This window comes from Megalobrama amblycephala, linkage group LG9, assembly GCF_018812025.1.
Source record: "Megalobrama amblycephala isolate DHTTF-2021 linkage group LG9, ASM1881202v1, whole genome shotgun sequence".
Classification (NCBI taxonomy): Eukaryota; Metazoa; Chordata; class Actinopteri; order Cypriniformes; family Xenocyprididae; genus Megalobrama; species Megalobrama amblycephala.
In genome coordinates, this window is record NC_063052.1 from 11706445 (window position 1) to 11729112 (window position 22668).

Genomic DNA, 22668 nt, shown 5'->3' on the forward strand with positions numbered 1-22668 from the left:
CATTTTATCTCGACTTTTTTCTTGAAATTTAACGAGTTTTTTCTCGTAATTTAACGAGTTTATTCTCAACATTTTATCTCGACATTTTTCTTGAAATTTAACGACTTTTTTCTCGAAATTTAACGACTTTTTTCTCGTAATTTAACGAGTTTATTCTCAACATTTTATCTCGACTTTTTTCTCGAAATTTAACGAGTTTATTCTCAACATTTTATCTCTACTTTTTTCTCGAAATTTAACGACTTTTTTCTCGAAATTTAACGACTTTTTTCTCATAATTTAACGAGTTTATTCTCAACATTTTATCTCGACTTTTTTCTCGAAATTTAACGAGTTTTTTCTCGTAATTTAACGAGTTTATTCTCGAGATGGTTTTATTTTTTTATATTGCTTGGCCCTAATCCTCTTCCGTAATGAAGTGTCCAACATTCCACACTTCGTTTTTTCAGTTAATTTAGTGCATCATTCGGGTATTTAAAGTGTATTTTTTCTTTTTAGAAATTTTCAGTGTGAACGCACTACTTGCACTATTTATACTTAAAAACATCATAAAATAGTGCACAGGTATGCAAATTGGGACACACCGTCTATGACGAGTCACGCTGGTACTGGGCTACTCCGCAGCGGTTATCATCCCACTCGCCCTAATATACTCCAAATATAAACACTTACTATAAGCGCATCGTAGTGATTCAGGATAAGACAAAAACACAATTTGGAAAATGACTCAAAATTACATAAGTGTACCTTTAATGTTGATATTCTTTTAGTGTGCCCATCTCAATATTAGTTCTGACACTGAATAACATTGTACTTTCAGATTATGTGCATGAGAACACAAAGGCATCAAGCTTGAAGCTACACCTACACATGCACATTTGGCAGGAATAAACAGGTACAAAAGTGAAGCCACATGAGATCACAGGTTTAGAGCTTCAGCCACTTTTCTCTCCTCAGGAATACCATTTACCTATAATGAGAGGAACATTTCAGAAACATGAAACCATTTATCTGATTTTTTTTTTTTTTTAAAACACATGATCGCAGATGCAAAGAGTAATACTTGCCTCTAGCCTCCGAAAAGTCGACATACAATAATTATCTCCTTTGTTAGCATGAATGAATGAACAGTATGTTAGACAGGAAGAGATTTCACAAACGTCTGATGGCAGTTCATTATGTGGACACTGGGGGTCGCCAGAGTGCAATGGCATTAACAAGCTACTGTCAGGGTTTACTAAAGACGCAGAGAAAAATTAGCAATGATAAGGCGTGGACACTTATTTTTGCGGCTGACCTTATTGAATATGCTTTTATAGGAGTTTCCCTTTCAGACACGATATTTATGGGTGGTGATTTAAATGAACCATGCAACGTGATTTACTAAAGTTAGCGTCATTTAACCTCCCAAAAAGCATGTCTTAAAAGGATAGTTCACCCAAAAATTCAAATTCTGTCATTAATTACTCACCCTCATGTCGTTCCACACTTGTAAAACTCATTTTCAGAACACAAATGAAGATCTTTTTGATGAAATCTGAGAGCTTTCTGTCCCTCCATAGACAGTTACGCAACTGAAACTTTGCTTAAAAATGTTCATAAAGAGAACGTAAAACTAATCCATATGAATTGAGCGGTTTAGTCCAAATTTTCTTAAGAGACGCGATTGCTTTATATATTGAATTTAGCTTCTGTTTATGTTCGCTGATCAATGTTTATATGTGAATAAAAGCCTAAATTCAATATATAAAGCAATCAAGTCTCTTCAGAATATCTGGACTAAACCGCTCTGCTTTTTGAAGCATCAAAGTTTCAGTTGCGCAGCTGTCAATGGAGGAACAGAACTCTCTCAGATTTCATCAAAAAGATCTTCATTTGTGTTCCTGAAGATGAACCAAAGTCTTATGGGTTTGGAACGACGTGAGGGCCAGTAATTAATGACAAAATTTTCATTTTTGGGTAATTGTCAGTAAATCACCCGCAGAACTTTGCACTCCCATCGCCGCTTATTGGATTATGGTCTCACAGTAATTTGCCCTGTTTAGTAAATCTGGCCCTAAAACACCAAAACTGCAATTAACATGGCTTTCTGAAAGCAGAATGACCACAGCTCACATTTGTTTTTGTTTTGTTAAGAAAAGTTAAAATCTGGTATCAGGTGCTGTTCATTTCAATGGGATGGAAAGCTTAGGCATCAGTATTGGATTCTGCACTTACCAGAGATCTGCTGCTGTGGTATTTGGATCTGATTTTGAAGATTTCTGTGAATAAACACAAAGCTTTGGTCAAGATGGACATTACTAGCACTCTAGGATTCAGAACTGATTTCATTAATTAAAAATGCCAGAATGATGTTCAGTTGCGTTAACAATTTCTGCATGCGTTAAAAGAAATCAAATTTCTTGCACAAAAGAGACACTGCAATCAGTATCCGAATCACAAACTAATGGCTCCAACTTCTGAACAAATGACTCTAATGAGTCGGTTCTTTTTAATGAATCAGATTAAAGGGATAGTTCAGCCAAAAATTAAAATTCTGTCATCATTTACTCACAATCAAGTTGTTCCAAACCTGTATAAATTTCTTTGTTCTGCTGAACACAAAGGAAGATATTTTGAAGAATGTTTGTAACCAAGCACATCTCACCCCCCATTCACTACCATAGTAGAAAAAAATATATAATGGTAGTCAATGGGGGGCGAGATCTGCTTTGTTACAAACATTCTCCCAAATATCTTCCTCCTTTCTTTGTTCTGCTGTACACAAAGGAAGATATTTGATAGAATGTTGGTCCCCATTGACTTCCATAGCATTTTTTGATACTATGGAAGTCAATGGGGTCCATCAACTGTTTGGTTACCCACATTCTTCAAAATATCTTCTTTTGTGTTCAGCAGAACAAAGAAATTTATACAGGTTTGGAACAACTTGAGGGTGAGTAAATGATGACAGAATTTTCATTTTTGGGTGAACTATCCCTTTAAATCAGTGTGGTTACTGACATGTTGTTCATATGACATCAGTTAAAGGTGCTACAGAGGATCTTTTCGTCGACTGAGAAACCAAAGACTGTTAGTGAGTTTTTGAAATGAGCGCATGCGTAAGAACAACCCCCCTCCTTCACAGCTCATTTCGAGGGAACGCCTCCCAAAACTCGTGCACGAGTATTGGAACACGAGTGTTTACCACCGGCATTCGCTGTGTCGTGTTAGTGGATGCATTATGTCGGACTCACCGCAGGTAACTCATAATCTGCAGTTGTTACTCCTGTCTCCTGACAAAAACATTGCATGCGGCGCCTGTGGAGTGTGGAAAGTTACTGGAGCGCGCAGCTGCGCACGTCAAGCCAGAGGGCCAATCGTTTATGCGATCATATGATGTTTTTACCTTTTACCCTACCTCGTGCACAGATGATGTATATTAATATTATTCCTTTCAGTGCACCTAATAAATAGTCTTTTATCAGTTAGTAAAGACAGTTTCAAGTAATATTGCAAAAATGTATAAAACAAAACATCCTCTGTAGCACCTTTAAAGATACACTTTAATGTGTTTTGTCAGTAGCATTTTATAAAAAGGTTTGAAATATGTTTTTTTTTCTTTCTATAAAGTTAAAGCCAATAATTAGATTGCATTTATGATACTTTTAAAAAGTCTTTTGCAAGAATAAAAAAAAAAAAAAAAGATCTATTACACAGTTGGCAATGGAACTGAATTTCTTTTTCAACATTTCTTAAAAGTAGAATCATTAATGCAACTGTTAAGAAAACGAAATTGTTAAATTCTTTACGATTCCCATCCCAACTTCTCTATCATTTTCTGTATCATCTTAGCACATCATTTTAGGTCAATCTTGCTGATGATAATACACATATGTTGTTTTGATCTGTTCTAAGCTCTCCAACTCCTCAGTGAGTTAATTCCAGAGTACTGAGTGATTCAAGCTTGTTTTTAAAGACATAAACATTGGATTACAGTAACCTACTTTCTCAACTCTTCTTCTTAAACCAGATCCGGCATTCCCAAACAGGAATTTCCACCCAGAATTAAAGTAAAATTAACAGACTCACGTCTGTGTCTGCATGAGCGGCATGCTGGTGGTCTCGTAGTTGTCGGGGTGGATGGGTGGCACCACCTCTCCGCTCACAGGGTGGAAGACCGGCAGTGTCGAGAGAGGCCACGAGATCTCCCGGTTCTTAGACATGCTGCGAAGCTCCTTAGTAGACTTCTGAATGGAGCTGTGGTGAACCAGCTGAATACTGGGAATGGAAGGAACAAATAAATGATTATTTGAAGCAAATGCATGCACAAAAAGTATAGAATATTTGACATTTCTATGCAATCGATTAATATTTATGTAAACAATGAAGTATTAAGCATAACGCTGGGGTCAGGGTTATTATCTAAAACTAAAACTATTAACATTTCTGGGCTGCGTCTCCCAAAAGCATCGTAAGCCTAAGTTGATCGTAGAACAATTGCCAATAATGGTCTCTGCGATCAACTTAGGCTTACAATGCTTTCTGGAAACGTAGCCCTGTAAAGTAAAGTAAAAAGTAAAGTAAAGTAAAGTAAAGTAAAGTAAAGTAAAGTAAAGTAAAGTAAAATAAAATAAAATAAAATAAAATAAAATAAAATAAAATAAAGAAACAAAACAAAATAAAATAAAAATATTAGTTGAAAAACCTAAACTAAACGAAAATTAGAAATCTTGCCTTGGCAATTAACTGAAATAAGATTAAGTTGAACCACTAAAATTATTAACAGAAAATTAATAAAAACTAAAACTGAAAAACTGAGGGGAAAAAAAACGAAATAATAAAAAAAAACTAATAAAATGAAAAAAATTAACTAAAAATTAACATGAAAAAACATAAACATAAAAATAAAAGCTTATTCAAATTATTTATAAAACTATAATAAAACTAAAATAACACTGGTCGGGTTATTATTTATCTACTTCGCAAAGGGCTATTGATGAATATTTATGTCTTTTATCACACTACCTCATTCCACAGTATGAATTATTTACAATTATAATAAGCTGGCATATATCTCTGTCACTGAAGCAGCTGCCCATTGATGACTCCATGGAGACACAGAGGCGAATGGATGAATGAGATGGAAATGAAAATGTCACCATGATGAAGGATTTGAGATAACAAAACATAGGAAAGGGGGACCTATCAGAAGAAAGGAAAAAAAGATCCAAAAAGGAGAAAGAAAATGCCAAGACCACAGGAGAGGGAACACTTACTCTGGTGTTTGCATGTTTCTTTTTTCCCTAGAAACAAAACAAAATGACTGAATTAAATTCTAATATTAATAGTTAAAGACAACCACACAAAAGCCAATGGAGAGTGAGTCAGGAGGGGAATGGAGGGGTGTGGATGGATCAACTGAAGTCTGATGATGATCTCCTTCAGGCTGAGCTTTAATGGTGGGTGACATCATCAGGAAACACACTGGGATTGGCTGATCATGTGGACGGAACATCTGTCGGAATGGCTCTAAATACAACAGATGGAACCTTTGGACTGAGTGTGCTTTGGTTAATGATTAAATGGTAAAAAAACTGATGCTTAATGAGGATGGTAAGCTGCTTTTTGGCAGGGATGCAAACCCTGTCTTGCTTTTCAGAATTTGACTGAGGCGGTACACACATATTCTAAAAAAGCCCTTGTGATCTTGAATTGATTCAAAAGATGCCATAGTGGCACTTTGTGGTTTATTATGATCAAAAAAGTATCTATCGTTTACATGTTGATCATTAAACAGTGGCCACTAAGTACAAGTATTAAGGATAAGAGCAGTTTTGTGCTTGTTTGTGTGAGAAAGTTTTATTTTCACCAAGAGGTTAGCACAGGGAACTTACACCCCTTCCCGTCGGCAGCACATGGAGTAGGCGAGGATGATGAAGAGGACCAGGGCGACAGCTGAGGGCACCGCCAGGGTGATCAGGAAGTCAGCAAAATAGTCTCTACTTTTCAGTGACTCGGAAGGGGGGTTGTACTCGCCGATGTCTGGCAGCACACCTATGCCCGGGTCTGGACGGTTACTGCGCACTGGAACAACCTTAGTGATGTCCACCTTCAAGAACAAAGACAAACTGGGCTCAGTATAAAAACGCTCAACATTGTTACAGTATAAATATATTACGTGTAAATTAATGTACAAATGTTTCTCAAAAAAAATAAAAAATCTACCGTTCAAGTTTGAGGTTGGTATGATTTTTTAAAATGTTTTTTAAAGAAGTCTCTTGTGCTCACCAAGCCTGCATTTGTGATTCAAAATACAGTAAAAACTGCACTATTGTGAAATATTATTACAATTTAAAACAACTGTTTTCTATTTTTAAATTATTAAAATATTTTAAAGTCTTCAGTGTCACAGAAACAACACAAGTAGGCTCAAGAAACATTTCTGATTATTATCAATGTTTAAAACAGCTTAATTTTTTTCAGGATTCTTTGATAAATAGAAAGTTAGAAAGAGAAAGAACAGCATTTATTTGAAATAGTGAAATCTTTTGTAACATAAATGTCTTTACTGTCACTTTTGATCAATTTAATGTATCCTTGCTAAATAAAATATAATTGACCTCAATCTTTTGAATAGTAATGTATTAAAATTATGTTTTTGACGTCCAATATTTTTCTTTTGCTGTCCAACGTTTGATGCCTCTGACATTAAGCTTATTTACTTTATCTCTAGGTTGTTGATTAAGAATGACCAAAATTTTATAAATAAAATCTGAAAAAATTAACCTTTAAATGTGCAAGGGGCACTGTTTCAACAAAATAGCTAGTTTTAAATATATTTTATTTTAAATAATTTATAAACTCATTTGAAATAATTAGAATAGGATTTAGGTTTAAATAAATATTATAAAAATATTATTCAATAATGGTGGGAGTTGTAACACTGATCGTTCTACTATTAAATGTTAAATATTTAAATGCTATGATCTTGTCTTTCTCTTTAAATCTGTTAATAGTAAAGTTATTTACATACAGCTTAATGTTTTAAAGTAGAGGTGCCGTTCACACAGAACGTGTTTTTCTATTCAAATGTGCTACTTTTCCATTTTTTTTTTATGTAAACGCGCTAGACGGTTGTGTATGACTGTTATCCTCGCATCTCGCTTCTTTTGCAGCGCCTCTCACATGAGCTTCGCGTTTTTAAGACGCCGTGTCAAGTTAAAAGAATTTCAACTTTTACACACAGCGCCACTCATCCATGTCACTTCCAAAACAGTGGACCAATCAGAAGAACTTGGAGGCGGGGCAAGCGCTGCAAACTTCTGTTTACAGTAGCAATTAGTTTTTTTGTTTCAATTTGGTTTTATTTGATGGCAACATGGCGGAGGAGGCCATAGCCAGTTTTTTCCATGCCAATAATAGTAGGCCTATCTATCTATTCTGCTGTTTGCCTATTTCTATTATTTCCGTTATTGTTGTTATTGCATCACGTCCCAAAAGCGCATCTCGAGACACTCACGTTCAGTGCTGCGCTTTTTAAAAAAAAAAAATTCTGAGCGCTGCATCTGCATTTTTAGACGCAAGCTCTTAAAGTAATATAATTATAATAGTCTAAAATGTGAGTTAACTTGATGGAAAAACATAAAATAATAATAAATAAATAAATAAATAATTCAAACAATTGTCCCTGACTCCCTGGTCTTATACATATATATAAGTGCCCCTAAAATCAAATGCCATGTTTATTTGCACACAACTATGGTGGATTGGAGATCTGGCGCTCACCAGAGAGATCTTGCACCAGTCGATGTGGAACTGAGCTCTGAACTTCTTATCGCAGCTGATGACGGGCTCCATCTCCTGACTGCAGCGCAGCTGGTTCTGTGGGGTCTCCACCTCTCGAAGGCACGACGAAAACTGCACGTCTGCTCCCACCATCACATACACTCTGTGAACATCACAGAGGCTTAATGAAGAGCAAGGTTTTAAGCACAATGTTCACAAATATTCATAAAGCTGATGTTGACAGTGAATTAACACTCAACATAACCTTGATGCACAGAAATAAAGCATTAAAGGTGCCCTAGAATTAAAAATTTAATTTATCTTGGCATAGTTAAATAACAAGAATTCAGTACATGGAAATGACATACAGTGAGTCTCAAACTCCATTGCTTCCTCCTTCTTATATAAATCTCATTTGTTTAAAAGGCCTCCGGAAAACAGGTGAATCTCAACATAACACCGACTGTTACGTAACAGTCGGGGTGTACGCCCCCAATATTTGCATATGCCAGCCCATGACTGAGGCATTAGACAAGGGCAGCCAGTATTAACGTCTGGATCTGTGCACAGCTGAATCATCAGACTAGGTAAGCAAGCAAGAACAATAGCAAAAAATGGCAGATGGAGCAATAATAACTGACATGATCCATGATAACATGTAATATTTGTAAATTGTCTTTCTAAATGTTTCGTTAGCATGTTGCTAATGTACTGTTAAATGTGGTTAAAGTTACCTTCGTTTCTTACTGTATTCACGGAGACAAGAGCCGTCGCTATTTTCATTATTAAACACTTGCAGACTGTATAATGCATAAACACAACTTCATTCTTTATAAATCTCTCCTACAGTGTGTAATGTTAGCTTTAGCCACGGAGCAAAACCTCAAACTCATTCAGAATCAAATGTAAACATCCAAATAAATACTATACTCACATAATCCGACGCATGCATGCAGTATGCATGACGAACACTTTGTAAAGATCCATTTTGAGGATTATATTAGCTGTGTAAACTTTGTTATGCACTGTTTAAGGCAAGCGCGAGCTCTGGGGGCAGAGAGCGCGAGCATTTAAAGGGGCTGCAGCATGAATTGGCGCATTTCTAATTATGCCCCAAAATAGGCAGTTAAAAAAATTAATTAAAAAAAATCTATGGGGTATTTTGAGCTGAAACTTCACAGACACATTCAGGGGACACCTTAGACTTATATTACATCTTGTAAAAAAAACATTCGATGGCACCTTTAAGACAACAACAATAGGACTAGATAGATAATATACATATTCTATCTGCCAAGATGAAATGTGTTTTCTGCGCTGAGACCTTCTAAAATGCCTTCATCTGGAACATTTTATCTTCTGAAAGGGGGACATAAATATTTGATGAACAACTTATGCCAACGCATGAGGGAATTCCTCTAAAGAAATGTGAACCGAGACAGGCAGCCTCTATCCTTGCGTAAATTCACCACAGCCCCACACAGAGTGTTCTTCTGCCTTCTGGGACAGGATGTTCTGACTTTCATGAGTTTTTCTCAAGAGCATTACATTTCATATTTGTTGATATATATCATAATATGCTCAAGTTCTGCGCCAATAACCTAATTAAAGGGGACTTTAATTATGTTTTTTTACATTTTCAACTTTCTTTAGTGTGTAATGTTGCTGTTTGGGCATGAAAAAGGTCTGAATTGTAGTCTTGAGATTTCTTCTATGAATAAACACGTCACAATATTCCTCTTTTCTATAATTCCTGTCCAAGGCATAGGCAAAAAAAGGGGGTGGGGCCTGGTTGAGTGAGTTAGTAGTGTGTTGAAACTTGCAGCTATGGTAAGGGGCGTGGCATTTCCCAAACACGCTCGAAGCGGTTGACCAATCACAACACACTGGTTCAGCCACCAATCAGAGCACACTGTTCTTTTCAGAAGGAGGGGCTTCATAGAGAAAGGAACTAAACAGTGCGTTACTGACAGACTAGGAAGAGAGGTGCTACAACAATGTCAAATATGTGGAAAATAAGGTGTTTTTGAACATTCAAGCATGAAAACTTTCTAGTAGACCCCAAAAACTTTGTAAAAAGTCATAATAGGTCCCCTTTGATTACATTTATTTCACTGTACAGTATATTTAAAGGTGCCATCGAATTGAAAATTGAATTTACCTCGGCATAGTTGAATAACAAGACGAACACTTTGTAAAGATCCATTTTGCGGGTTATATTAGCAGTGTAAACTTTGTTTATGCACTGTTTAAGGCAACCGCGAGCTCTGGGGGCGGAGAGCGTGAGCATTTAAAGGGGCCACAGCATGAATCGGCGCATTTTTAATTATGCCTCAAAATAGGCAGTTAAAAAAATTAATAAAAAAAAATCTATGGGGTATTTTGAGATGAAACTTCACAGACACATTCAGGGGACACCTTAGACTTATATTACATCTTGTAAAAAAACGTTCGATGGCACCTTTAAGTCTTACCCTTCTTTCAGGTCATTGATGGGTAAAGGCACTCGTCCGCCCCGGTCCAGCGCTGAAGTGATGTTGATGGCGTTGAGTCTCTCCGGCTGCCACACGTTTTTGACGGCACCGAGAAAATCTCCCAGCACCTCACTGGCCAACATCTCCTCAACGTTCATGTTCTTGATGAAGAACTCGGCCTGATAGGGCAAGGGAAATTCTGCCAGAGAGTAAGAGAGGAACGATATGAGCATATCTTCCTGTATGCAATTAGAAGTAACCCAAACTAGGTTACGTAACAGTTGGATAATAAGTTGGCCATCATTTTGAAGTGTCTCTTTCTGGATGAGATGGCAGATGGTGAACTGCGTCACAGTGAGGTCACATCTGTACTGAAACAGTTGTCAGCTTAAAGATAAACGCAAATAATGAACTGGAATTTCAGAGCATTTAATGTAAATGTAAAGCAGATCTGCCTGTAAAAGAGACTTACTATTTATTTATAAATAATTTTTCCGCATATAATTTGGTGAATATAAATCAGCTGCTAAAATATACATGCAAATGATGCTATTAACTGTAGCTCTGTCGCAATTATTGATTAATTGTCTGATCGTGGTTATTCGCTCTAATCGCAATTATTCAAGACAGACGCAATAATTACACAGTTTAATTTTCAATCACATTTTGCCTAAGAATATAAAAAGACTGTTGTGAAGTACACAAAGATAGTCAAAGGTTTTCCTTGGTACGAAATGAAGGTTTGTGGGTTTAATCAGATTGCATTACAATGTATTATAATTAAATCAGCATATGAACATTTTCATGACCAAATGATGAATCACCAAAAACTTTTGCATTAAACTTTATTCTAAAATTATGAAAAAATATAGGAACAACTGAAAAGCAAAAAGCACATTGTGCGGCTTTATAATCATGTTAAATAAATAAACTTATATTTCATCATATCATGACTATAATAATAGTTTTTTGTATATAAACTTCCATAATAATACAATTTTATTTCATCTTCAATATATTTCATCACATACAGTGAAAGAGTAAGGAAAGCTGCGTTATAGCTTCAGCTGCAAGGTTTCTCTGAATAAAGCAGCAGATATATGTGTATGTACAGCTGGCTAATCAGAGGTCTGTAATCTGGGTCTGTATTAAAAAAAATTTGAGAATGGCACACTTGGCATTGCTTGAGGATCTGGCGAGAGCGTGTCTGCAGAGTGCGACGAAAGGCCGTAAAGGAAAGTTTGTGCGGAAAACCCTTATATGGAGATGGTTCGGGCGTGTTTTATGCAAATGACTAACCTCGTGCACGCGGCCGCTCATTTAGAATTCTCCAAATTCACTAACATTAGAACGAGGTTAAGAACAAATTCATGTGCAAAACGCACGTGTTGTGAATTAGGCGGAGATTTTTCATGAGAAGTTCTCCTGTGCAAAATAATCCACACAATTACTAGTGAATAAGACCCAATGTCTGGCTGGTTTATTCTTACACAAATACATGTTTTCCATACTTTAGGATTAAGGTTTTCAGTCAAACAATGGACTCTTTCTTTCAACATATGGCTGTATGTTATAATGAGATTTGCTAGATCAAAAAAGTTCTCGGCTCTCACCTTCTGTAGACATGATGTTTATGACCAAGTTGTGCCTGGCAGTTTCAAAAGTGCGTTTATTATACGCGGTAATCTGCAACACGCAAGAGGAAAAGTTTAAGCCCGGCTCAGGACAGCTTTACATTCATACCATGCAGAGGATGTCAGAACCAGATGCAAACACATACAGTTTCTCAAGGGTAAAGAAGAATAACAAAGCCAAATCCTTACATGAATCTAAAGCCTGAACAATACACAAAGAGGAGATAAGCATTCTTATGCATACACATTCAACTTTGCCCTGTTACTTTCTATTTTCCTAGAAATTTATTTATTTACTATACACTTATTAACTACAATCCAGGGCCATAACCACCATAGACATTGAAGTCCCCCCAATAATTAGAAATGGCCAAATTGTCCCCTAATTTTTTTTTATTTTTGATGCTGCCCTGCTGTACTCCATTATACACATTTCTTTGTTTGTTGTGTTAGGTTTAAAGTTTTAAAAGATACATTTTTAGGCTGGTCTGCATCAGCTGTCTAGCAGCACTCGTCAGTGTCAAAATAATTGAGATGGCCAATCAAGTAAAAAAAGGCGGGGCTTACTATTCACAGAAGATGAGTGTAAATTCCAAAGCAATGCTTTAGTTTTAACGGTGAAAAAAAGGTAAGATGTAAGTAGCTAAACATTTATTATTTGACAACTGTTTTATGATAGAAATGTTGACTGACAATAATATCAAGTGCTGCAAACTACATTTTTTTTTCATCAAATTTCGCTGTTTTAAATTGAAAACATGCATGATTTCAAGTGATGCATAACTGAATGTGACGAGACAAGAAAGTTTTGCGTTTCTGACATATTAGACTTGGACATACAAATAAGTGTAAATGTGATTTGAAAAATTTGGTCCCTCCAATGTTCAAGACATGGTTACGGCCTTGCTACACACTATACACTACCGTTCAAAAGTTTAGGGTCAGTTAAGTTTTTTTTGTGTTTTTGAACAGCATTTATTTTTAAAAAAATATGTATTTTTTAACATTGTTAATGTCTTTACAGTCACTTTTGATCGATTTAATGCATCCTTGCTGAATAAAAGTATACATTTCTTTCAAACCTTACTGACCACAAACCTTTGAACAGTAGTGTTTATGAGGTCAGATGTAATGGAAAACAAATTCTACACATGATAACACACTTCGATGATGGTCGGCTTGCCCACATGCTCAGCGGTCGGTGATCCATAGAGGACTCCATCACTGTGAGGGGTTCTTTGAATGTACCGCAACCATCCAGGCCTGTCTGGATAGCCTTTAAGATTAGTGTTAAATGTGATGGGGTCGTTACTCGAATCACCTGAAATGAAAAAAATAATTTTCAGAAGACTTTACTTAAGCAATGAGGTATGAAAGTTTGTGCTTTATTAGCAATTATGCCTTAACAAAAAGGTTGCTGAGAAACAAAAATATTATTGTGACTAATGTTCATTATATTTGTTATGTGCCATGTTTCCTTAGAAGATATACAGAGGGCCGTCAGACCCTTTGATGTGTAGTGATATACAAAGTGCAAGGTGAACAAGTGTTTCATAAAAATTAATATAGTGAAACATTTATTCTATATAGACATATTATTGACTAAGTAGTGGAGTAAGTATACCTGCTTTTGGATATGGTGGGAACTCCCCTTTAAAGTATTCTCTCTCTAGCACATGAACGAAAAGCACTCCGGCAGAAGGATAAACGTTGCGGTCCGCGTGCGACTTAGAGAGGATGGTGACCACTGGTGCAGATAGAAATGACAAAAGAGTTATTAAGTGCAGTGCAATGTGGGAGAAAAAAATCCTTCACTGTACATACAATAAAGAAATAGCTATTAAAATGATTTGGAGAATTTTGGTTAACATTTTTCCTGATAATTTAATACTTTTATTTAGCAAGGACAAATTGAATTTATCAAAAATGTATAATGTTACAAAAGATTTCTATTTCAAATACTATTATTTTTATTCTATTTATTATTCTATTTAACTTTCTATTCATCAAATAATCCTAGAAAAAATGTATCAAGGTATTAAGTAGCACAACAATTTTCACATTGATAATGACAAGAAATGTTTCTTGAGCAGCAAATCAGCTGAAGGATCATGTGACACTGAAGACATGAGTAATTCAGCTTTACATCACAGGAATACATTACTTTTTAAATATATATTCAAATAGAAAACAGTTATTTTAAATTGTAATGATATTTTACAATATTACTGTTTTTATCAAATAAATGCAGCCATGGTGAGCATAAGATACTTCAAACACAATAAAAATCTTATCGACTCCAAACTTTTGAATGGTAGTTTATATATTTATAAATATATAAACCTTAATTATGAACATAACTTTGTCATATTAACTTACAACAAAATTAATTAAAAATATGATTTTGTTGTTTCATAATAAATTATTTGATGTTTGAGACAAACAGACATAAATAATGTTACAATTTAGGCATATTATTTAGAGCTTAATAATGTAAACTATTTAAAATGTTAAAATTTTGCCTTTATTTTGCCCAGGATAGTAAGTTGACAGGAAGCGAAGTTGGAGAGAGAGAGGGTGATGGGATCGTGAAAGGTCCACGAGCCGGGACTCGAACTCGGGACGTCCATAGCGCAACTGTGCGATATGTCGTTGCGCTGCCCACGAGGCTACTGTAACCGACAAATGTAAACTCTATTTTAACTTGTATTTATTTTTAATACATTTATGTAACAGGGGTGTTCCTTTCTTCTAAAAACGACGTGGGAGTGTGTGAGAATGTGTTATGTGAGCGAGTGGGTGAGTGTGTCTTGGGCATTAGAGTCTCACTGGCTGGTGGATAGCAGTACAGTGAATTACAATCTCTAAACACTCAAACACTCACACGCCACCCCCCACCCCTCGCTTTCCACAACAAGCCCTTTTTTTTTCTGGCTCAGCACATACTTACACTATTATTTAAGAGGAAAGAGCTATTTTTTCCCCAGCAGTTTATAATAGATGCTGGAGAGATGACTGTCAGTGTGCTTTCTCAGTCTCTTTCTTTTCTCACTTTGAGTCAGTTGGGAGGAAGCTGGTTTTTGAATCTCCACAGGGGATGCACTACAGTATTCTTCACAGTTTTAGATACAAAACAGCTCCTAGTGCATCACTCAAGGCAAAGAGTGTGCTTACACGGAGGCAGCAACTCGCTCAAACACATTATAAGATGATCAGAATAGCACAAACCAAGGGAGATCACAAGACATCTGGAAGTCCAGATTAAACACAGAAATGGATTACACAAAGGGAGTTGACATAAATACGAACACATAAAATAAAATAATCTTTTGATACATCAACAAACAAACTAAACTGCTGGTCCTGTGGATTAGAACTAGCCTACATAATGCCTATAAGAGTATATAATGTGTGCATCAACTATATTTAATATATATTACATAAATTAAATACATTTAATATATTTATATTAAAATGCATGTATTATTTACATTTGTATTTAAATTAATAAAAAAAAAATCATCACACTTTGCTTAACGCAATGTTACGCTATTACTGATGCAAAAAGCAGCCTGTAAACTGAGTGTTTTGTACAATTTCTATCGATTACTGATACAATGCAGACAGTGCATACAAATAAACAACACTATCAGCAAGCACAATTTATTCTTAGTGAATTCTGAAATTATGTCCATCTATAAAGGCCTGTTCACACCAAGACAAATATTTGGTGTAAAAAAAATTGTGTGATAAACACAATTTGATTGAAGGGGTGTTAAAGGAGACCTAATATACCCCCTTTTCACAAGATGTAATAAAGTGTACCCAGAATGTGTCTGTGAAGTTTCAGCTCAAAATACCTCACAGATCATTTATTTTCTCCTATTTGGGTGAGCAAAAACACACCATTTTTGACCCCTCTCCAGAAGAGGGCGGAGCTTTAACAGCTTGTGCTTCGGTTGCTCAACAACAACAAAGCTGGAGAATCTCACGCAGCCAAAATGAGGATTGTCAGTAACGGTGTTCGGCCTTACATTGTTCAAACCGGAGTCGACACTGATGGAGAGACTCAGGAAGAAGTTACAACTTTTAGAATGAAACTGGACGTTTCTGAATGGTTAGTGGGTAAATTTATGTAATTGCTGTGGAGTTGATTCAACTTATCGACTATCATGTAAATGTTTTGTGCAAATCCAGGGTTGAACTGAAAAAAAAAAAACTGTGAATTCAAAATTGTCCAACTGACGCCAACTGCCAACAGACGCCAACAGTGCATCCCTTCACAGATGTTACACAACCTTACAAATGCCAATTGAACATGTTCAAACTTCAAACATGTCAAACACATGTTTGAAGTCTTCAAACACATCAGCTTTGTCTCAACAAAGCCGATGAACAAGTTCAATCGGTGAAAACAAGCAGCAACCAATGCCAACACCCACAGGCAGACACACTGATCTGACAAAACCCAACAAAGTGTCTGTTGCGGTGTGAACTGACCTTTTGACTTCCTTTCTTCTCCATGAGAAGTGGGTGTCCGAAACAGAAAGTTGTGCGGCACTTTGTGTCTCAACATAACTGGGTATTTCTGCTTTTCTAGACTGTAAGCTCAGCTTTTAAGCATGTGATAACATGCACAAATTGAACCGATTTTTTGCTCCGAACATTCGTTTTGGTGTGAACAAGCCTTGAGACTACACAAAAATCTGCATTAATGTGCAGATATCACAGAAATCCATACTGAAGGCACACATTCATGCACTGTTATGGGCCTGCTGAACAGCTGTGTCTTTTCTAATGCTTTTATCCATGGTGGGGGTATTGATCTGTTTCTGTACTGTTGATGGCTGTGGTTTTGTACGTATGCACAGATGCATGCTTTGAATAATTGGAGTGCCAGATGGTTTATTCTGTCACCCTGTGGGCGACCTTAGCCCAGAGCCTGATATAGCGCCAAACCACATCCCAAACCCTCTATAATGATTCTAATACTATGTGAACTCAAGGAAAACTGAAGGTGATGCACAACATTATATCCTAATAGATCAACCATTAATAGTTAATGCCAAACTTTGCAACACTAAGTAATGGCAGAGCGAACACGCACATGCGCAAACACACACAAGCTACTGACGGGCCCTTCAGTAGAAATGGCTAATCCTGGTTTATGATTTTATGGGCTGACCTTGGTTGAGCCAAATGAAGATATTCATCATGTGCTAACTGAGAAAAGTTTCTCTTTCGCTCCCTCCCTTTCCGTGACACAGACAGGGATGTCCTACTGAACTGTCGAATCAGCTCTGTGCTGACTTCTCTTTTCCGGTCAAGGGGAATTCATGCACTTTACAATTCATTGGGAAGAAAAAAAACAGTGCAGAGTAATTGCATGATAGTGAAGACGTCAAACTGTTCAAAGTACTGCACCTGGAAGTCAATGCACAAAACTGGGTCAGCCTGTCATGACTAAGCTGTAGCCGGGAACACACTCAAGGTGAAGTGAGAGAATGCTTTTCTCAAGCCGTCCATTTATCAGGTAATGCTGATTTTCATTTTGATACATTTGTGGACACATTAATGTAATGCTAAATGTATTATACAGATCAAACATTTTATGTCAAACTGTAAAGCATTTAAAAAAAAAAAAAAAAACATGTTATATATTAGAGGCTGCATCACTGGGCTACTGCATGTTATAGCCTAATATACAAGTAGTTTTGTTAAAGGAGTAGTTCTTCCACTTCTATTTCAAAAGAGTCAAGAGGAAGATGAATTATACAGGTTGGTGATTCAGCAGGTTGGCAGGTGTTAAGCCCAAAAAGCTTTGCACAGGAGAGTGCTGTGCATGTGTTACAATCACTTCAAACATATCGGCTTTGTCTCAAAACCTAGTGAGGTGCCTATCTAGTCAGCATTTTGAACATCACAGGAACAGCTGTCTGGTTAAGCGTTCCTGTAATGCCCAAAGCTTCTGTATACTGTAGGTATTAATTGAACAAATCAGTGTTTTAAATGTTAACAAATCTTTCTAGTTCTCTTAACTCATATTTTTTAATTCACCTACCTCCTTTTTAAAATATATGTCTGCCTTAGGTGATTACTGTTGTTATTTTTCTAGATAAAAGTAGTCGACAAAATCGAGAAAACAATGTTATTTTCTAGTGTCTCCTACACGATTTGTTCCTGTAAAGAACAGATAAAAACATTAATCATGTAGAATAACCTGCAGAGAAGGCCACTGAATGAATCAGTGAGCCATTTAAAAAGATTTGAGTCACTGAAATCACAATCCCCACCACTACTAGACAGGCAGCATACTAGTTTTTGAGACACATCCAGCCTTTCCAATCACTCACCGCCAGTCTGAATCACAGATCTCTGTTTGGAGGAGATTAAAGCCAGGGTTTGGCCGTCTATGCCACTGACAGAACGAACAATTGTGGCTTTTACAACGAACAAAGAGGAAAAAATGTCATAAAACAATTTACTAAGAAAAACGGCGTCGTTATCTTACAAGAAATTCCTGTTAAGGCAAAAGAACCAAGTGTATTTATGTATGTTGCTTACAATTAGCTACAGTATAAAGCCAATACGGAATGTATAAAATAATATATTACTTGTGGTATTCGCTATCTTAACGTCAATTACACGCTGATATACCGTCTTTGAATTAACGATTAGCTGCCAGTCGTTGTATCCAATGATGTAATGAGCACGAGAGCTATTCCGTTAGCCAGCAAGCTAGCTATCATCCAACGGAAAAGAGCGAGTATTTCTCCCAGTGTCGTCGTCTCAAGCTGTATACGTACCCACTACGAGCCCCACGAAAATGCCAATCGAGGCCATCGTTCACTTGCCGCAGTGGCTCTTAACATCACACATTTGAAGTATCGCTGGTGGTCCTCGGGATGTGACAGTGACAGCCATAAGCATCATCCTCCGCTGCTCGGATTCCTCCCACTCACTGAAGCTGATGGGCGCTGGTTGGCTGAAAACATCTGGCGCAGATGCTGGAAAAAAAATCACAAGCTATATTTACAGGGAGACCCGGTTAGGACAGAATGGAAAACATATGTAGCACATACCATACAAGTAATTATATTTTTAAATGCAAAGTGAATTGCATAAAGCATTTTTTTAGTGTAGCTATAATGTATTAGATGTTTATATAATTTAGCCTAAATAGACTAAAAATCCAGCTAAAACCAGCCTGGTCAGCTGGTTTTAGAGGGGTTTTGGTTAGCTAGGAGACTGGGCGGCTGGGAGACCAGCTTAAACCAGCTGAACACCAGCTAAACCAGGCTGGGAGACCAGCTAAAACCAGCTACTTCCAGCTTAAACCAGACCAGCCAAACAGCTTAGGCTGGTTTTAGCTGGATTTTTCAGCTTTACTATACTATTCTGTAAAATTGACTAAGAAACTTTGCTTCAATTATTGTCAGTTCAATCAAATACATTTGCTTTGGGAGAATTTAAGTTGTTATCTATCTCATTTTATAATATTATTTAACCTATTGTTAATCTCTTTGTTTTGCATTGATTTTTTTTTTTCATTCACAATAATACATTTTATAATAAATCTTTACTAAGATTTGAAGTCTTTCTTGCTGAGATTTTCCTTAAAATCTTTAAACTTATTAATAATACTCTCTAAAAAATGCAAAGTTAAAAACAACCCAAGTTGTGTTGAAAATGGACAAACCCAGCGACTGGGTTGGGTTAAATTTATTTAACTCAACTATTGGTTAAAAATGACTGTATGGATGGCTTAAAATGAACCCAAAATCAGACACATAATTGCTAGAGGCAACAATAATAATCAAAAGCTAATAAGCAATTTAATAAATGCTTATTGTTAAATTCCTATATTTAATATTAATAAATGTTAATTTCTAACATATTATGGGTTCATTTTAAGCAAGCAATACAGCAATTTTTACACAATTGTCAAGTTTAATAAAACTACCCAGCAGGTTGGTCAAACATTTAACCCAACCGCTGGGTTAAGACAACCCAGTTGCTGGGTTTGTCCATTTTCAACCCAACGTTGTTTTTATCCCAGCATTTTTTAGAGTGTAACTTAATTTGTAACAAATTAAGTACTATGATCTTATTTTTCTACTATTTTTCTATTTTTCAAAAAAATGATATGTTGGATTAACTTAATTTTTTTATGTCAACAGGTTCCACGTAATTTGATTATGTTGCATTTAATTAACATTATTTATTTCAGTTAACTTAAATTTATTACGTACAGTTAACTCAATGCCATTTAGTTGAATCAGGTTAACATTCTTAATTTTGTTCAAAACCATTAAGTTTAATTAGCCTAATATTAATATCAAACAGAAATAAATAAAAAAAAAAATACAGTTTAATTGATTAGTTTATTTAGTGGATGCATTCAAGAACAATTTTCACAACTTTTACAAAATCTTTACTCTGTAAAGACTCTTATTGTTAGGTTAGCCAGAAGATGGTTTTATTCCATCTATGGCATGCCCAAAATAGTTGCTTTTATTATTAAAACAACTTTAATCGTTGTTAGCAGGTCCTCAACCTAAGCACATGTTCTACACTTCACTACAATGGCAACCCCTAAAACTATTAACATAACAGAAACTTTTAAATACCAACATAATAGAAAGTAAACATTAAAAAGTCTCTCCATTTTCTCATGTTGCTAAAAACTGCTTAAAATAACACTTTATTTCAACATTTACTCTTCCAGTTCAGCCCCTTTGCAAAGCATGGTGGGAAGTGAAAGTCCTGTTTGATTGAGTCCTGATTGAGTTTACTTGATTGAAACATGTTATTTTAATATTAAAACATTAAGTTAAGTCAAAAAGTAATCGTTTTAAGTCAATTTAACATGAATCAATTAAATTTGAACAAGAAACCTAATACAATGGTGTTGAATCAAAATAAGTTGTTTAAATAAAGTGAACAGCATCAAAAAATCATTTTTTGAGTGTGTGTATCCCCTTTTCCTTTCATTTTATTTTTTCATTTTTTTACTTAAAAAATAATAGTAAAATAAAAACAATAATACTTTATTATATATTATATTATACAATTTTAAATTGGCTGAAAAAGTGCAATAAGCAGATTGTGACAGATTTTGGTAACACTTTATCTTACAGTGCAGTAGTTACACTTAACTACATGAACTTACTATAAAAATAACAGTAGATTATGCATAATTACAAGTAACTAACCCTAAACCAAACCCTAACCCTAACTCTAAGTAGCCTACATATAGTTAATTAATAATTCTCAGTACTTATTTGAGTAATTACAATGTAACTACGGCACTGTAAAATAAAGTGTAACCTAGATTTTTTTTTTTTTTAATTGGTGACTTATTTCACACTTTGTGTGATTTATTTATTTGGTTTCAGCATTTCCTAAATATAATATTATATAAGTGCTGTACAAATGAAGCAATGACAGAAAAGCAACCTCTCTCTAAGGATAATGCACATGCAGGAGGCTCCTCCCCCATCCATCATGCCCCATAAGCTCTAAAGATGACAATGAGATCAGGTCAATTAAAATGTATTCAACCCCCTGTGGAGAGGCTGAGCACGCAGATGGTCATGACCACTTGCACTGTGTGCACAATGCCGCACAACTGGACGGTCTATAGTGACCTTCTGTTGGTTCTGTATAATTTTTTTTTTTTTTGTACCTCATGAACAAAAGTGCAACCAGGCTGCATCTTGTGCCATCAAGATTTTAGGTTGCTAAGCAACATCTCCAGACAACCTCTGACAGGAATGCAAGCAGATCAAGTGTTAAAATAAAAATAAATAAAAAATCATGAGGGTGTAACAGAATATTTCTGTTGTCAATTATGCAATTATCTGCAACACAAGTTAGCAGTTTCATCCCAAGGCAGTATTTGGGCTAAAGACAGAATAAATAAAATAAAAATAGCATTGGGATTCATGCAACATACGCTTAATGAAACAAATAAGAAGTTAACACATTCAATTACACATATACCCTAAAACCTGGAAATATAAATATGTCAAATTTACACTGCAAAGGTGGCACAGAAGCGCTTCCAAAATGGCATTTAGGTGTCTTTACAGTTTACACAGACGTTTAAAGCTGCTTAGAGGTGGCATAAATGTATTTACACAGGTGGGTAAGAGCAGGCATAATTTAGACTGGCTTTTATGCAGCATTGCATCTTAACACTCAATTTTGAGCAGGCACAGAGCAGCCTTAACTTGTCTGTGTGCCTTGGCTAGAAAATGTTTCTCATTCTTTGAATAATTAAGCTTTTTTTAACGTTTATAATTAGTATTTCTTCCTCAGAACACTTATTAATGGCTTTATGCCACGTTTATGCTGCAAAGGCGGCACAGACACCGCATCTGAAGTGGCATATAGCTAACACAAAAAAGTGCATTTACACAAGACTATTTATTGCTACACAGAGGCAGCATAAATGCATTTACATGGAAATTACAATTGAATGATCCTTCTTATCACCACGTGGCCTTGTATCACCCCAGCACGACCACTGTAGTTATTATGCTGCGATTTTAATCACTTTCTTTCCTTTGCCAGACTGCAGTTTGCTTGTTCCCCCTCTACACAGATTACTGGACCGAACCATTTTTGAAAATTAAGGTTACACACCTGTCAGTTGCCGAAGCTCTCATAACAAAAGCACATAGTCGAGTAACACTATTAGTTGAGGTAAATGCATGAAGAAATACGGAAATGGCTTCGTCTAAACTGATGGTTTGACTCTGAATGGTGTTGTGTATCAACAACACCCC

At 35.8% G+C, this 22668-nt stretch overlaps 2 protein-coding genes across 6 annotated transcripts in view; one reads left to right on the forward strand and one right to left on the reverse strand.

Moving 5' to 3' along the window:
- Nucleotides 1–727: 727 nt before the first annotated feature.
- sgce (sarcoglycan, epsilon) lies at nucleotides 728–22642 on the reverse strand. Of its 5 annotated transcripts, none has more exons than XM_048201585.1 (14): nucleotides 22526–22642; nucleotides 18682–18882; nucleotides 18229–18315; nucleotides 13500–13622; nucleotides 13063–13196; nucleotides 11855–11927; nucleotides 10242–10440; nucleotides 7768–7930; nucleotides 5877–6091; nucleotides 5259–5285; nucleotides 4072–4260; nucleotides 2218–2261; nucleotides 1068–1105; nucleotides 728–970 (listed from the first exon to the last, which is right to left on the reverse strand). In XM_048201585.1, the coding sequence occupies exons 2-14, from the start codon at nucleotides 18716–18718 to the stop codon at nucleotides 920–922; spliced, it is 1380 nt and encodes a 459-aa protein (XP_048057542.1). In that variant the 5' UTR covers nucleotides 18719–18882; nucleotides 22526–22642; the 3' UTR covers nucleotides 728–919. The 5 variants fall into 5 exon arrangements, with proteins under 5 accessions (XP_048057542.1, XP_048057541.1, XP_048057543.1 ...); XM_048201584.1 differs by having other exon boundaries at nucleotides 13039–13196; nucleotides 22526–22641; XM_048201586.1 differs by lacking the exon at nucleotides 5259–5285 and having other exon boundaries at nucleotides 13039–13196.
- The window catches only part of ppp1r9a (protein phosphatase 1, regulatory subunit 9A), a 71684-nt gene continuing 66143 nt past the window's right edge, over nucleotides 17128–22668 (forward strand). Inside the window, exon 1 of the mRNA XM_048201578.1 lies at nucleotides 17128–17408. The gene's annotated coding sequence lies outside the window, so the exon portion shown is untranslated. The remainder of the gene's footprint in view (nucleotides 17409–22668) is intronic.